The following is a 15,414-nucleotide window of genomic DNA, read 5'->3' as shown; positions in this document are numbered from 1 at the left end:
ACCAAACAAGCCTAGCAGCCTGCGGCTCAGCACTGTGTGCGTCTCAGAGCGAAAACACTGCTGTTTCCCGGAGACGGGTGTGAACGAGCGCGGGGTCTGCCGTTTTTATCCTGAAGGAACTGCGGCAAATCCTGTCGGGAGAGTTGGTCATGCCTCTGCATGTTTTTTTAGTATTTTACTAAAAATTCACATGCTTCATTACATTAATTGATGGATAACAGATAATAATTTAGCTTCCTTTCTCAGTTATCCTCATTTGGGGGATGGTGATAGAGGGATGTGTGTGTGAGAGAGGAGCTTTACTTAAGTTGTATTTAACACTTCTTTCCTTCACTCAGTTCTGTTCAAAACAGTGAACGCGGCAAAAAAATTGGAAACGTCATGGTCACCACCAGCCGGAATGTTGTCCAGACTGGAAAAGCTGTTGGTAAGGCACACCTTTTTCCAGGAACAGATTAGAATGATAACTCATCTCCTCTGTGCTCTCATATGTTGTTGATAAAGATGTAAACTTGTAGAGGTCTGTGTATCACATAATACAAATGATTCCCATAGTCAAATACAGGGGTTCGTTTGTTGTTGGTTTTTTTAATTTTTGTCTTATTTGTTTAAAAACATGTCCTGGCACCAGATAGTATCAGAGTTAAGCACATTTTGCCACATCTGATGGGAGTGACAGGTTTTCTGATGAGTTCACTGTCCTGCTACCAGGACTCAAGCTTCGGTGGAGTTTTCCCCCAGATCTGCCCATCGTCCTTTATAAATAGTAGAGAGGGGCCATCACTATAGACCTTATAAAAATTAAAGGACTTTTGTGAATAACTTTATGCCAATTTTTTGACAACTTAGATGAAATAATACAAATTCTTTTGAAAGACTCAATTGAAATAGTCTTATCGATCAGTGACTCAATAAGAAATAGAAAACCTGGTCCTACCCAGTTTGGCTCAGTGGATAGAACGTCAGCCTGGGGACTGAAGGGTCCCGGGTTCGATTCCAATCAAGGGCACATGCCCTGGTTGCAGGTTCCATCCATGATTCTCTCTCATTATTGATATTTCTATCTTTCTCTCCCTCTCCCTTCTCTGAAATTAATAAAAATATACTTAAAAAAGAAAATCTGAATAGCCCTATTACCTATTAAATAAATGGAATTAAATATTAAAAAACCTTGCTGCAAGGTTTTTAATTTAATTCAGGCCCAGATGGCTTTACCTACAAGTCTTCTCAAACATTTAAGGAATTATATTGACTTTATACAAACTCTTTTGAAAAGTGGTGGATGAGGCAATGCTCCCTGACTCATCCAGTGAGGCCAGCACCCCTGCTACCAAAGCCAGACGAGGCGTGTGCTGAACACACACTTCTGCTCCCAGCACTTTTTACGTAAAAGTTTTGAAGATTGTTTCATGTCCATTCTAAAGAAGTTTCTTGTCCCTTCTTTTCTGTATTTCTACCTTTTTATTTTTTTTATAATTTCAAACTTAAGGAAGTGGTACAACTCTGTACAAGGAACTCCTAATTATCTCAGATTCACCAATTATTTACATTTGCTGAGTCACATCCATATGTAAAAATAGGGCCCATCTCCTTACTTAGCTCCTGAGAGGGGTTGACTAACCCTCATTGAACACAGTTCAGGAGCCCCAGACCTGGATGATCCCTGTGCAGGATCCTCATAGCTCTAACGTCTGAACACCTACTCGTCTTAGAAGACAAACAAGGAGCCCTGGCTGGTCTGGCTCAGTTGGTTGAGCGTTGCACATGCCCGGGTTGTGGGCTCAGTCCCCAGTAGGGGGTGTGCAGGAAGCAGCTGATCAATGGTTCTCTCTCACTGATGTCTCTCTCTCTCTCTCTCAAATCAATAAAAACATATTTTTTAAAAAAATAAAAGAAGACAAACATGGAGCACAAAGCCCTCTCACTAGGTTCATTTTGTTACAAGGGAATGGAATTAGATATATTAGCATTTTCTTCCATACAACATTATGCATTTGACTTATTTTTCATTCTCATTTTTTAGTAGAAAAATTCTACTTCAACATAGGTTTATGAGTCAGTTGTCAATTTTTTTTTTTAATATATTTTATTGATTTTTTTACAGAGAGGAAGGGAGAGAGAGATAGAGAGTTAGAAACATCGATGGGAGAGAAACATCGATCAGCCGCCTCCTGCACATCTCCCACCGGGGATGTGCCCGCAACCCAGGCACATGCCCCTGACCGGAATCGAACCCGGGACCCCTCAGTTCGCAGGCCGACGCTCCATCCACTGAGCCAAACCGGCCTCGGCCAGTTGTCAATTTTTAGTGATGCTGCAGCTGATGTGTAAATTCTAAGGTCAGTTCTCCTCGTCCGCTCCCCCATCTCCAAGAATAGTGGGAGTATGTGCTGCAACTTAATAATTTCACTTGAGCGTCAACTTCTGAGATAATGTTCTTTAAAACAAAACAGGCCTAAGGCAGCCTGGGCTCTGGATGTCCTCATTGAACGCAATGTCTTTTTTGATGACAAGCAAACTTCCTACAGCGCGCCCCCCCCCCGCCCCTTCCTGTGTATGTGGTTATCAGTGATCAGCTTGGATTTAGGGGACAGAGAGCAGGTGGGGCTATTTCAGCTCTCAGTGTTGTCCTGACGCACAACCAATGCTGAGAACCACCGGCCACGCACAGCGGGTTCTAAGGAGAGAGTTTGCTGGGTGCCTTCACAATGCTTAGAAGCTGGTAGGCTCTCCCACCCAGAAATTGTCCTGTCTCCTATTCGACAAGCGTGGAAAGGGATTGTTTTGAAACTAGACATTTAAATGGCATTTTAGTAATCGTTAACATATTGATGCGTTACCGTAGATAACATTTATTCATCAGCATTGGTCCTTCTTTCACTGCCTCTTAACAAAAATGAAGGCGTTTTTCCTTTTGTTTCTCCCTCCTTTCCTTCCAGGCCAGTCCGTGGGAGGAGCTCTTTCCAGCGCAAAGACAGCCATGTCCTCCTGGCTTTCCACCTTCACCAGTTCCACCCCCCACAGCCTCCCGGAGCCGCCCAGCGGGAAGCCTTGAGCAGGCCCAGAGGCGGCTGAGTTTAAAGGGTCCCCAGGCTGTTCTCCATCAGCCACAGGTCCACAGCCGGGGACCGACATGTCGAACTGTTTACATGGATGGTCGGACGGTCGCCTTCTGTCTGAATGAATGTCACAGGATGCTGGAAAGATTCAGTCACAACCACAGCAGGGATGGCTCTCCAGGTTGGGGTTTGAATTGACTACTTTTATTTCAGTCTGAGCCTGATCAAAACACGCCGTGTCCCTTCCAATGGTATTCCCAGTTCTGACCGCGCACACTTGTTTACTTTAGGAAAGTTTTTACGTATGTAAATTTTGTTGTTTCGATATTTGAATAGCTGGATGATCATTGTAATTTATTAGTGTTAAAATTGTTGTAATAGTATTTTAATTTCTCTAAAGTTGGCCCTAAAATATGCTTATAAAGTTAAGGGTCCATACTACCCAGCCCTTGGTTATTGTTTTTGCTGAGTTCTCTGATGATTTTCTTTTTTTGGTTGTTTGGTTTTCTACCTACAAAGTATCAATTCGCTTCCTCCCGGAAACGTGACAGTCACAGGCGTGGGTTCTGAGGACGCTTGTTTGCTTCCCGTGTAATGTGTTCTTTCCCGGCCCTGACCCTGGCTCTGAGGCCCACGGATGTCACTGTGCTTCTCCGCCTCTTCCGATCGTCCAAGCAGTTGTGCAGAGAAACAGAGTGAGGGCTCCCGCGGTGTCGGAGCAGTTGAACACGAATCTGTATTTAGGGCAAGACTCTAGAAAACCTAGGTATTCCTTCTGTCGACTCTAGTCACGTTGTAACCTCTTACAAGCATTTTTAATCCAAGGTTTGTGCCTTCTATTTCTTCTTTCGAACAGTTTTCCATGGGGTGTTTACAGACCTGATGTTTTTTCCTTAGTCTTAGAAGAATTATTCTTCGTAAGCTTTTCCAGGCGCTTGGCTTTCCTACTTCCCTGGTGGAAAATCCTGTAATCAATCCCATCTAAAAGAATTTTTAAAAGGAAAGCAGGATGATCTGTAAATAGTAAATAGAAATCTCATCTTAGCTCACATTTAGGAAAGCACGAAGCAGGACAAGAAAGCCACAGCCGTGACATCAGTCCTGCTTCGTAGAGGACACCTGGTTTCATGTCAGACATGCACGTGTGTGCTGTGTGCCGCAGAGCTTCACCCACCTGGACCTCGTGTCTGCCGTGCTCAGCTCTCGTTTGCTTTCCACAGGGACATGGGATGGGTGTTCTCAGGGAGAACGTACAGGGGACAGACCGCTTTCTCAGTAACAAAGGGTACTTGGAGAATACATAGAGAGCATAATCTACATGTGATATGAAGAGTATTGGGAAAGGTAGGGGCCTAATTAAGGATGGCACTCAGTTATGTCTGACTTACCCCTTAGGAAATGTTTATGTCATGTAAGTCCTTCTAAGGCATGTGAAATAGTCATAGGACATAATCTGGATGTTCCTAAATTTTCCAGTTTGTGTTTCAACACAAGTTCAGCAAATCTAAAAACATACTTCCATTTGACGTGGGGTGATGAGCATACAGTGCAACATACAGGTGATGTATTATAGAATTGTACCCTTGAAACCTATAGAATTTTATTAACCAATGTCACCCCAATAAATGCAATAAAAAATTAAAGTGTTTCATTAAAAAAGTCAGTGATGATAAATTAAAGGGCTTATTGTGAAAACTCCATTAATTCCACTTCTGCCAGGAAAGTTTACCTTCTCAGGAAATAGTACTTGAAGAGAAGTAAAACCAACAAACCATTCAGAGGTACTTTAATCAGCGTTGCGCTGAGACTACGAAGAATCCCTCCTCACATCACATCTCGTTTCACAAGGCCGCGTCATGGGTTGGAGAGACAGGGTATTGTGCAGGCTTGTTCCCTCTCAGCGGCCGGAAACCCACAGGGAGGAGCCGGGCAGCCGAGGACTCATCCTCACTTTGTATGGTTTGTGTGATTGGGGTCAATTCCCATCTCTCACCCTTCAAAAGCAGCCAATCGCCTTTGGACTCGCACGTACCACATGTTCCCCATTTAACATCCACCTTCAATGAACTTTCTATTAATGTTTCCAGTGAAGAGTTCAAAGTGGTCCTTTAACTAGCTTTCAGCATTTCAACATGAGATGAATATTGCAGAAGATAGAACTGTGGTCGTAGAAATGGTCAAAAGACCGTCCTCTTCCCTTCAGGTTCTGGGGGGCGTGGGGTTTCCAGGGAGCGGAGGCTGTAGGGGTTGTGGGCAGGGGCCCCGGGACAGCCAGCAGGGCTGACGGCAGGAAGCCTGGCCGCTCGTCCAGCGCTCGGGGCTTGGGTTGCAGGCTCCAGCCCAGAAGCGGTAAGCTCCCTTCAGGCACGGGCTCTGTGAGCCGTAGGAGCCGACACCGGGCCAGCTTTCGGACATGTCGCTGGGAAGGGTGTGTGTGTGGGTTGGCCGTGCTTGCTCTAGTCCTTTTGTGTCTTAAGAACCGAGTATTTGTAAGGAGGCCTGAGGGAACTCGGTCAGCCAGGCCTTTGCCAGGTGTGCCATTACACAGGCTCCGTCTGTAGCTTGGTGGTGGCCTCACTGTTCGTCTAGGTGACTTCAAAGTGGTGTTCGGGAAGAGTCCCTGCATACTTTGATTCCTACGAGGCACTGTAATGACAGTGACGTAGGCAAGGAAAGTAAGAGTTAAAGCGACTGTGTCTTGGACTAGGTGAACAGGGAAAGTTGCACGTAAGGCTTAGAGTTACTTGGCATTTGCATTTGGTCCTTATAACCGGTATGAATTGTCTGTTTCCAAATCCATTAATGATCTATCAGCCCCCAAGCCTTAAAACAATCCCCATCTCCTTTTTTTGCTTTAAGAAACATGGCAGCTGTCCAGCTGGTGTGGCTCACTGGTTGAGCGTAGACCTGTAAACCAGGAGGTCAGTGTTGGATTCCAGTCAGGGCACATGCCCAGGTTGCCAGCTAGATCCCCAGGAGGGGGCGTGCAAGAGGCAGCCAATCAGTGAGTCTCTCATCACTGATGTTTCTCTCCCTTTCTCTCTGAAATCAGTTAAAATATATTTTAAAAACGAAACGTGGCAGCAATATCCGTGGGCAGCAAACCAGACTGTGTGGCGTGATTTCCACAACCTTACCTTGCTTCCCGAGTTCTATAATAAGCATTGAACTTTTTTTGGAGAATAATTTCGTTTGGAAAGGCAAGGAGAAAAGCAAATTAGGAAGAGAGAGAGGAGAAGTGAGAAGTCTTGCAAGGCTGGGAAGCAAGGTACTAAAAAATCTGAATGGAAGTATTTTGAGAGCAGTGTTTCCTTCGCTAAAGGTCATAAGAATTCTTTTACAGAGACGTTAACATCTTAATCTGCTGGTGACAAGTTTAAAGGGAAGCTGTAACGTTATCTTCCTGGCAGGCAGGTTTTGTGTTTATTTTGTGTTTTGTGGAAGTTACAGCCAGTGGTCCTGCTCCCTCCCTCCCGGGTGATGCGTTGGGGGGGCCCTCAGCTCTGTACGAGGCCAGGCCAATGGACGGATCCCCAACCTCATGTATCGCTTCCGCAGTTTGGGAAAGTAGCCTGTGCAGACGGCAGCGGCTAAATGGCGCCTGTCATTTAGGGGGGATTTGGTCGGGACTTGGAATGGCATCCACATCCCAGCGTTTGCATGCCCTGCTGCTTGGGCCAGGGGCGGCGCGGCGTGCGTGCCTTTCCCCCGGTTCTGTGGCAGCCTTTCCGCGTGACAGAGACGCCAGCCTGGTTTCTAGAAGGTGATGGTCATGCCCTGGAGTGCAAGGAGCCACTAGCAGGTTTCTCATCGCAAGTCGTTGAACTTCACGAACATTGCGATGGTCTTTTCATCATTTCCAACATTCCATACAGAGTTGTCCAGGACAAGGAAAAGGAATGTCGATTTTTGTTCTTTCCATGTAAATAACTTTGTGCAGGTGACTTCCTGCTTTCATATGGAGAAGAAACGAGGTCCCTTGTATTGTAACTCCAAAATTAAAAGATTGTGCACGTATAAGGGGTTGAATATATTTTGTAAAACTAATGCATTTGTATTTCTGTGCTGTTTTAAAGTTTACCTTTTTACTTATATTAATTAAAGATATAGAAACTATATATTTAAATCATGTAAATGGGACACAATTTAGGGGGTTTTCCAATCTTATTTTTCATTAGCTTCTCACACACACGGTATGCTGCTCAAACTTTGTGTGTGTGTGTGTGTGTGTGTGTGTGTGTGTGTGTGTGTGACATGAACATTTGAACATTTCAGTCAGGTACTGAGCCAGAGAAGGTAATTGAAGTTTTTAGAAAGCTTCTGTGCTTAGAACATACTTTGTTTGCTTGAAACATGAATGACGTAGAGCTGGAAAAATAGGATCAAGACTTAACTGTTTCAGGGCACTCGGTCATGGGCTCCTACAGGTAGGAAGCTTTTGATTAATAAGTTAGTAAAGGGCAGGTGCTCACAAAAATAGTTTCAAGATTTGAGAGTCCAGGCTTCCCACAAACCCTTTCTAGGGAAGTTTAGCTTAGAAATCTTAGAAAGTTTTCCAAGGAGGTTTAGCTGTGGCACGTGTTTGATCCAAAAGGTAGTTTCTCTCTTTGCTCTAGTAAGATTTATCATTTGTAGCAGTTCTTTGTTTCTATTGTCATTTATTTAAAAAAGAAATGTTAAAATTATAAATTGCATCTAATCATACTGAATTGTAAAACTCCTACTGTATCTTTATTTTAAAGAAAAATGAGAATAAAATTATCCAATTTGTCCTGCATACAGTCGTACTTGACCTGTCTTTCGAGAAGTCCCCTTCCCGTGGGTGGTGGGGGCGGCTCTGGCCTGCTTCCCCATTGGGCAGCAGCGCCAGCTTCCGAAGGAAGCAGCCTACGGAATGGCCCAGAGGACTCGAGGCTGACCCCAACCCCTGTGCACATTTCTCAGGTGTACACATGGGACTATGTACATCTTAGATCTTTTTAGTTCATGCCAACTTGCTGTTCAAAGTGGTGCTACCATTGTGCCCTCCCACCAGCATGGCATCAGAAAGCCATTGCTCCACATGGTCCCCAATGCCTTGGTATCACCAGGAATTTAAATTTGGGCTGATCAGGTGTGGGTGAAGTACTGTTTCATTGTGAGTTTCAATTTGTATCTCCTGGAGCAGCGGTCACCAACTGGTGGCCCATGAGGTCCAAAAGGTTGGCGACCGCTGGCCTGGAGTACTAACGAGGTTGAGTACTTTGTTTATTTACTGACCATTTTATGAAATGCCTATTGAAGTCTTTTACCTATTTTTCTATTGGGTTGTTTATTTGCTTCAGTTTTTATTTTATGAGTATGTATATATATTTTTTTCTGGATACTATTTCTTTGTTAATTATGTGTGTTCTAAATATCTCACTCTGTGACATCTTCATTCATTTTTTTTTAAAAATGTTCCCAGTAGGCTGAATGCTATGGTACCAACATAGCAGAAAAAAAAAAAAACCTATTGGGGAAATGTTCTGTGGTCATGTCCATGGCAAATGAGAAACTACATTCTAAAAGCCTTGGTAATGACCATACATCTTCATTCTTGATGGTGTCTTTTGATGAGTAGAGTTCTTGATGTAGTCAAAGTTATCTTTCCTCTTATGGTGAGAAGGAACTTTTCTCTACCTCACAGTCATGAGAATATTCTCTATAATCTTCTGGAAGTTTCTCAGTTGGCCCTTCACATTTAGGATTTTATCCACCTGGAATTTCTGTTTTAGAATGGTATAGAATAGAGGTCAAGTTTCTACTGCCCGCCCATCTTCCATCCCTGCTCCACAATATGGCTAGAAAGTTTGGGCACTTCCTACAAAGACATTTTAATACCAAAATATGGGAAGAGCCTAGGGTCAGGGTAAAGGAGGATCCTTTTAATCAAACAATGAACTGATTTGTACCAGTTTTACTTTTCTCATTTTGTTTCAGGGCCTGTGCAAAGCATTGCCTCAGCACCAGTTCATGGAGATGGACGAAGGAACCTTGTGTTTTTTACTCTGAAGGGCTGACATTCCCCAAGTCTAACAATCACACAAATGCCCAGTGTCCTAGACCTGTCCTAAAACCCTGAGGACTTTAACATCGTGCCACAGGCTCACGCTGGCCTCACACACCCAGGATTTTCACATCTTTGGCTACTTGCCCTGGGAGGTCACTCTTAAGACGAACCCAAGTCCCTCATACTGCATTTTAAGTCCTTCCTCTCCCAGTCAGGTTCTTGGTGCCTACTGTGTACACGCGTAGTAGGCACCCCACACACAGTTCCTGGTGCTTGCTGTTCAGCAGGAGACAGTTACCACCCCAGGTGAAGAGGGCCAGGTCAAGGCTAAGCCAGGGTGTGTTCAACCACATCATGGTCAACTTCTTGACAGAGACGAGTAGATGACTCTTTCCTGGGAGCCTACGCTGAGACCAGAGTCTAGGCGATAGTGTCGGGGTGAAGGGGGGTGAGAAAGAGTTTGTAAGATAGGAAGGCCTTTCGGAGAGCAGCATGGGCAGGGACTGGGGAGCAGCGGGTGTTCTTTGGGAGTGTTCTGTGATGTGCCCGGAATGTAAATGGCAAGGAAGGATGGGCAAGACATGAGGCTGGAAAATAAGGCCACGTCAGGATGGAGGGTCCCTGCCGGCCTGGCCAGGGGTCATGGACTTGATCTGAAAGGCCAGAGAAGCCTTTGGAGGGCTTCCCGCAGGTAAGTGGCCGTCGGGGTGCTGCGTTTTAGGAAGTTCATTCTGGGTTGGGCATCACTGCGTCTGCGTGGCCCTAAGCTGTAAATTCAGTGATGTCTCCAAACCCAACAAGCCGCCCCTTTCCCTTCCTCCAGGGCCCAGTCACAGGTCTCCACGACTTTAAGTCGCACTGGTCTCCAATGAAACTTGGCCCTCAGTCCAAAACCAGCTACCATGAGAACGTGTTTTCCTTGGCTTTCGCCAGAGGTTAGGTTAGGGGGCTGGTCAATGAGAAGCAACTGTGATGCGATTGTGGGCGATGCCGGAAGAGGCCTTGGCTGGAGGACACTTGATCATCTAACTTACTCTTCCTGGCAAAGTGGAGACCCAGAAGACCGTGCCACCGGGCTGAGTTGATTTGCTTAGACTTGGGTAAAACTCACTTTTTTCTTCTTTTTTTAAAATATATTTTATTGATATTTTACAGAGAGGAAGGGAGAGGGATAGTTAGAAACATCGATCAGCTGCCTCCTGCACACCCCACACTGGGGATGTGCCCGTAACCAAGGTATATGCCCTTGACCGAAATCGAACCTGGGACCCTTCAGTCCGAAGGCTGACGCTCTATCCACTGAGCCAAACTGGTCAGGGCAAAACTCACTTTTTCTTCATGTAGTTTACAGGCAGGAAGGCCGTTGCTGTATATTTGAGAAGTCCACTGGCAGCTGACATCTGGGTTTTCATTTATATTTCACCTAATCCATGGGATTTTTAATTTTTTTTTTCTGATAAACTTTACCCGAGGAGCCCGGTGTCATTGGCTCTGGGGAATGGCGAGGTCCAAGTAGGCCAGTGGAGAATTTGAACAGTAGCCTTTCCGGCTGCCCCTCCTGGCTGTGCCCTAGAAAACAAGTCACTCGGCAGCACTTCCTAGAAACCGCGGAGACAGGAGTGACACTGTCCCATCCTCGGTGGCAGCGATCCTGAATCACCTCTTTGTACAAGACCATCCCATGGACACCGAGCCCTCAGTAGGTCATTCACTGCCCCGAACGCCCTCCAAATGGAAATTCCCAGGTAAAGTTTTAACAGGTGAAGATAAAGGAGTATTTGTTGTTGTTAATCTTCTCCAGAGGATATTTTCCCATTGATTTTTAGAGAGAAGGGAGGGGGAGAGACAGAGAGAGAGAAACATCATTGTGAGACACACACCGATTGGTTGCATCCCACATGCGCTTGGAACAAGGCGGGGATCAAGCCTCCAACCAAGGTACGTGCCCTTGACCGGAATTAAAGGGGAGAAAAGGGAAGTTTTATGTAACTGGGAGACAAAGGGTCACAACCCACAGGTGGAACAAAGGAGAGTGAAGAGAATGGTGTGAGTTCCTGGGCGTCAGAGTGGGGGCACGAGACATGAATGATAGACTAGGATATACAAAGGAAGTGTAGCTTACTTATTCTGCATACTCAAACTGGCGTTGCATCTGACACATGCTTAACTCTGAATACGCACTTGCTATTACCATTATTTTTCATTCTTTATATTAACAACGGAATCAAACGAATTTCTAGCAGATGTGTAGGCTATGGAGGATCACAATACAATGAACACTTCCCACCCTACTCAGGACGGTGCCCCTCATCCTCTGAGTTAGGGAAGGGACAGGAAGAGGAGACAAGACACGCAGAGAACACACATTGGACTCCTCCTCGGGCTCCTAGTCCACTCACGACCTCAGTTCCCCTCGTTTACTAGGACATTTCTGTGTCCGGAGAACCCCAAAAGATGAAGGCAAAATGTAGTCCTAGACCTTGGGCAGGTCAAATAAAAGAACTCTCTGAGCCAGTGTTCTGAATTAAATAAGGAAGGCAGATTAGAGGTTTCCAAAGGCCCTCTTTGATGGGAAACTGCTCAAATCAAATCCTGTCCCAGATGAGTACGTCGTCTCTGATGGAAGAGAAACCGCCTTCCCCCCACCTGACCACTGATGGCTCCTTCCTCGTTTAGACCTCTGGGACAGGCTCACCTGCACTGTATCAGCTCCCACACTCTGACCGGCGCTCTTTCTTGAGTGTTTGAATGTTGAGCTAACACTTGTTTCACTGCTTCAAGAGAGAGATGCATTTCTAAGAAGCATGGTCAATAAAGCAGGAGTGGACATTTTTATGGCCCTTAATCGTAATCAGGAGAGCTTCCTGATTCCATCCAAAAGGAGGAAAAGCTCTGTGCATGGAGTTCTCTGTCATGGCATTTTTATTATACTAAATACTGAAAAACTGGGGCCAACCAACAGACAAGGGCTAGTCCTGAGACTCGGGCGCAACACTAGTAAGTATGATGCTCACTGCAGTGTTAGGCAGATACTGTAACAATCACGGAGAAAACGGGGGCCATGTTGGAAGAGGGAAACGCACATCTACAAAGGAGTCCACCTTGCCCCCCTGCATTTCTTCTTCCTCCTTCCTCTTTGTTTCTCCCACGTTGCTCTGAGGACATGGGAAAATGAGTTGGTTTGTGAGGCTAATGACACTGGTGATTTCCTTCTGCTTCTATTGCTGTGATGGGGAGGGGACAGAATCAAAACAAGAGAGGCAGAGAAGACATTGCATGTGAGTAAGAGCCTCTTGGGCCTGGAGCTGGGCCGGTGCCTTTCTCTCCCCGTGGCTTTGAATATATTTCCATCACCACCCTTGTGTGCTGGGGTAACAGTGTGGCTTTGAGCTGTGAGGTCAGGGAGGCTGGCACCCGGCAGGTAATTGACTAATCCTGTGACATGAACAAAACCTTCCTTTCCAACGCAAGGCTCCGTGCCTGTGGCTTTCCAAGGAGCACGGTGAGAATGACGTAGTCCCACAGCGAAAGAAAGCAGTGCTTTCAACTATTTGTTTTACAAAGTGCGAGGTGACGCTGTAAAAGGATATTTAGTACCAGAAGAAGTAGGCCAAGGGTAAGAAAAACTCCCATGCCCAGGAGAGTCCAGCTGACCAAATTAAGTCCGATCCAGAATAAACAGTTCTCATGTGGAAATCGGGCAGTTTCAGAAAGTGCTGTCCAAGGGCAGAATGGCCCATGATGCTGACCTGCATCATTATGTAACCCGCTAGGAGAGAGGGGAGTGCCACCCCACCGGGGCGTAGGGAAAAGCAAATGTGAGAAAACAGCAGTTCTCAGGCCTCCAAGAAGACTTTGTTCCTGAAGAAAAACCAGGCTCATGTGCCCTTTCCCATGAACTTGGCCAGCCTCAATCGGTCCTCCCTGCACCCCCAGCATCCAAGGCCTAAAACAGGGTTTCTATTATCAAATCCCTCCAATAGAAATAACTTTCAAATAGTTGTGCGAGGAGCACTGCACTTGAAGGAATTCGTTTGAAATGAAACTATTTAGTTAGCTGTTACGAACAGGTCAAGACCATTCCATACTCATCTAAGATTCAGGTTTTGCCTGAATATAAAATAAGACAAAGGAATTTAGAATTGCCAGGAGTGGCAGAAGTACTAAGATAACAGATCTAAGATGGATGGTTAATGGGGGTGGGGGGGAAGAAGGTGACTAATGAAACTTCTAATGAGAATAAAGAATGTTAGATTGGGTTTGACTTTTTATCACCAACCATGCTACAGTATAGGGGGGTGCAGCCCTACATAAGTCCTTACTCTCAAACACATCGATCACTGTGTAGAAAAGCACTCAGGCCAGTCAGAATGCTCAATAAATGGTTGGGGTCAATTAACACCCAGGTGCAAGGTTCTAGGGAAGTGAGAAGGGACTCTTCAGCACAGGGTGGTTATCAGGGAAGCTTCATTTAAAAACTACCTTAGTGGGGGGAAAGTAAAGGGGGGAAAATTAAGACTACCTTACACAGATCTTGGGTAGTACAGATAGTCCCAGGCATGTTTAGAATGTGGAAAGACCATTCTGAGTAGAGCAAGAAGCAAAGGCAGGAAAGTATAGCAAAAACCTAATTCAAGGTAAGGTTTATGGGTAAACAATGTAAGACTATGCTGTAAAGGTAACTTAAAGTCAAATCTTGAGGGCTTTAAATGTGTTAAAAGAATTTGAACTTCACTCTCCACCATGTGAGGACACGATGAGGTGGCGGCCACTGCAAGCCAGGAAGGGTTCACCAGAAACCAATCCTTTCGGACTTTGGTTTGGAACTTGTAGCTCCCAGAAGTTTCTGGAGGCTGGGGAGTCCGAGATCAAGATGCTGGCAGCGCTGCTTCCTGGCGAGATGAAGCATCCAGAGAAAGAACACCATGTGAACATGCAGATGGTCTTCTACAAGCCAGGAGAGGGGCCTGAACAGCTGCTTCTCTCACAGCCCTCAGAGGAAACCAATCCTGCCAGCACCTCGATTTCAGATTTCTAGCCTCCAGAGCTGCTTGTAATACTTTCTCACATGAAACACAGACGGCATTTGTCCATGGAAGGATGCTGTTATGATCCAAGGATTCTTCCATCAAATGAGTTTGCTGGAAACTTATTCCCAATGTTTCTCTCATTTCCTTTTCCCTTTACAATTTTTAGGGCAAAGGTCCCATTTTTCTACCAATTTCCCTGCTTCCTTTTATGGTGTCTACAGGAAATGTGAAAAGTCATTAGGATCAAAGAGGTACATCTCTTACTTTTCACCCTATATAATAAAAGCCTAATATGCAAATTGTCCCCTCAACCGGGAATTCAACCAGTTTGACCAGGGAGCGGGGCTGGCAGCAGGGGGCTAGGGCAGCCGTGGGCAAACTACGGCCCGCGGGCCAGATCCGGCCAGTTTGAAATGAATAAAACTAAAAAAAAAAAAAAAAAGACCATACCCTTTTATGTAATGATGTTTACTTTGAATTTATATTAGTTCACACACACACTCCATCCATGCTTTTGTTCCGGCCCTCCGGTCCAGTTTAAGAACCCATTGTGGCCCTCGAGTCAAAAAGTTTGCCCACCTCTGGGCTAGGGGAAGTGGAGGCGCCTCTGGCGGGCAGCCACTAGGGACCCTGTCCATGCATGATTTTTGTGCACTGGGCCTCTAGTTCTTTTATAAATCAGTCCGTTATAGTGCTAGTCTAGACCGAAGCCACAATTTCTGATAATCTATGATGAAATTCTGCAGAATAATTTGCCTCAAATAGTAAATGTGTTTACTTATTAAATGGAACTTTCAACATTAAAATCAGTTTTACACATAGACATCTAAAAAAAGACTTTTACTTTGTGTTTATCAATCGGTTGAAATTTCTTAAATACAATGTTTTAAAAAATGTAAAAAGCACAAGAAATTGGACTTCATTCAGTAGAGGGAGGCAGTTCAAGTCTGGAAACATGACCAAGGATGTTAGGAAGACTGATAACCTAAAATCAAATCCTTATACAGGCACACCTTGTTTTATCGCGTTTCACAGGTTACAATTTTACAAATTGAAGGTAAGCCCTCCGCCAGCAAAAGGCTTTATTGTGGTGGTCTGGAACTGGGCCTGCAGAATCTCCAAGGCATGCCTGCATTTAAAGCCTAAACCAATGTCTCTCATGCACTGCAAAAAGAAACACCTGTGTGACAGTGCTCATAGATACTGTGGCTAGGTCCACCCCCCAGACTAGAGTTCATTTTGTTAGGAATGAGGCTCAGGCACCACCCCCAGGTTTAAAAGCACCTCAGATGAT

The 15,414-nt window shown here is 45.2% G+C and overlaps 1 protein-coding gene and 1 pseudogene across 12 annotated transcripts in view; one reads left to right on the top strand and one right to left on the bottom strand.

Moving 5' to 3' along the window:
• AVL9 (AVL9 cell migration associated) overlaps positions 1-7,836 on the top strand; it is a 40,451-nt gene extending 32,615 nt beyond the window's left edge. For 11 of the 12 annotated variants that reach the window (XM_036327395.1, XM_036327392.1, XM_036327386.1 and 8 more), the window contains 2 exons: positions 339-427; positions 2,940-7,836. In XM_036327395.1, the coding sequence (XP_036183288.1) occupies positions 339-427; positions 2,940-3,055 (205 nt within the window). In that variant the 3' untranslated portion in view covers positions 3,056-7,836. Of the gene's footprint in view, positions 1-338; positions 428-2,939 lie in introns of those variants that run through there. The other variant, XR_004970779.1, reaches the window with a different exon arrangement.
• A 657-nt stretch (positions 7,837-8,493) lies between these two features.
• LOC118666686 lies at positions 8,494-8,624 on the bottom strand (annotated as a pseudogene).
• Between the last annotated feature and the right edge of the window lie 6,790 nt (positions 8,625-15,414).

Source organism: Myotis myotis, unplaced genomic scaffold (assembly GCF_014108235.1).
Source record: "Myotis myotis isolate mMyoMyo1 unplaced genomic scaffold, mMyoMyo1.p scaffold_m19_p_11, whole genome shotgun sequence".
Classification (NCBI taxonomy): Eukaryota; Metazoa; Chordata; class Mammalia; order Chiroptera; family Vespertilionidae; genus Myotis; species Myotis myotis.
This window is presented reverse-complemented; position numbering and strand designations above follow the sequence as displayed.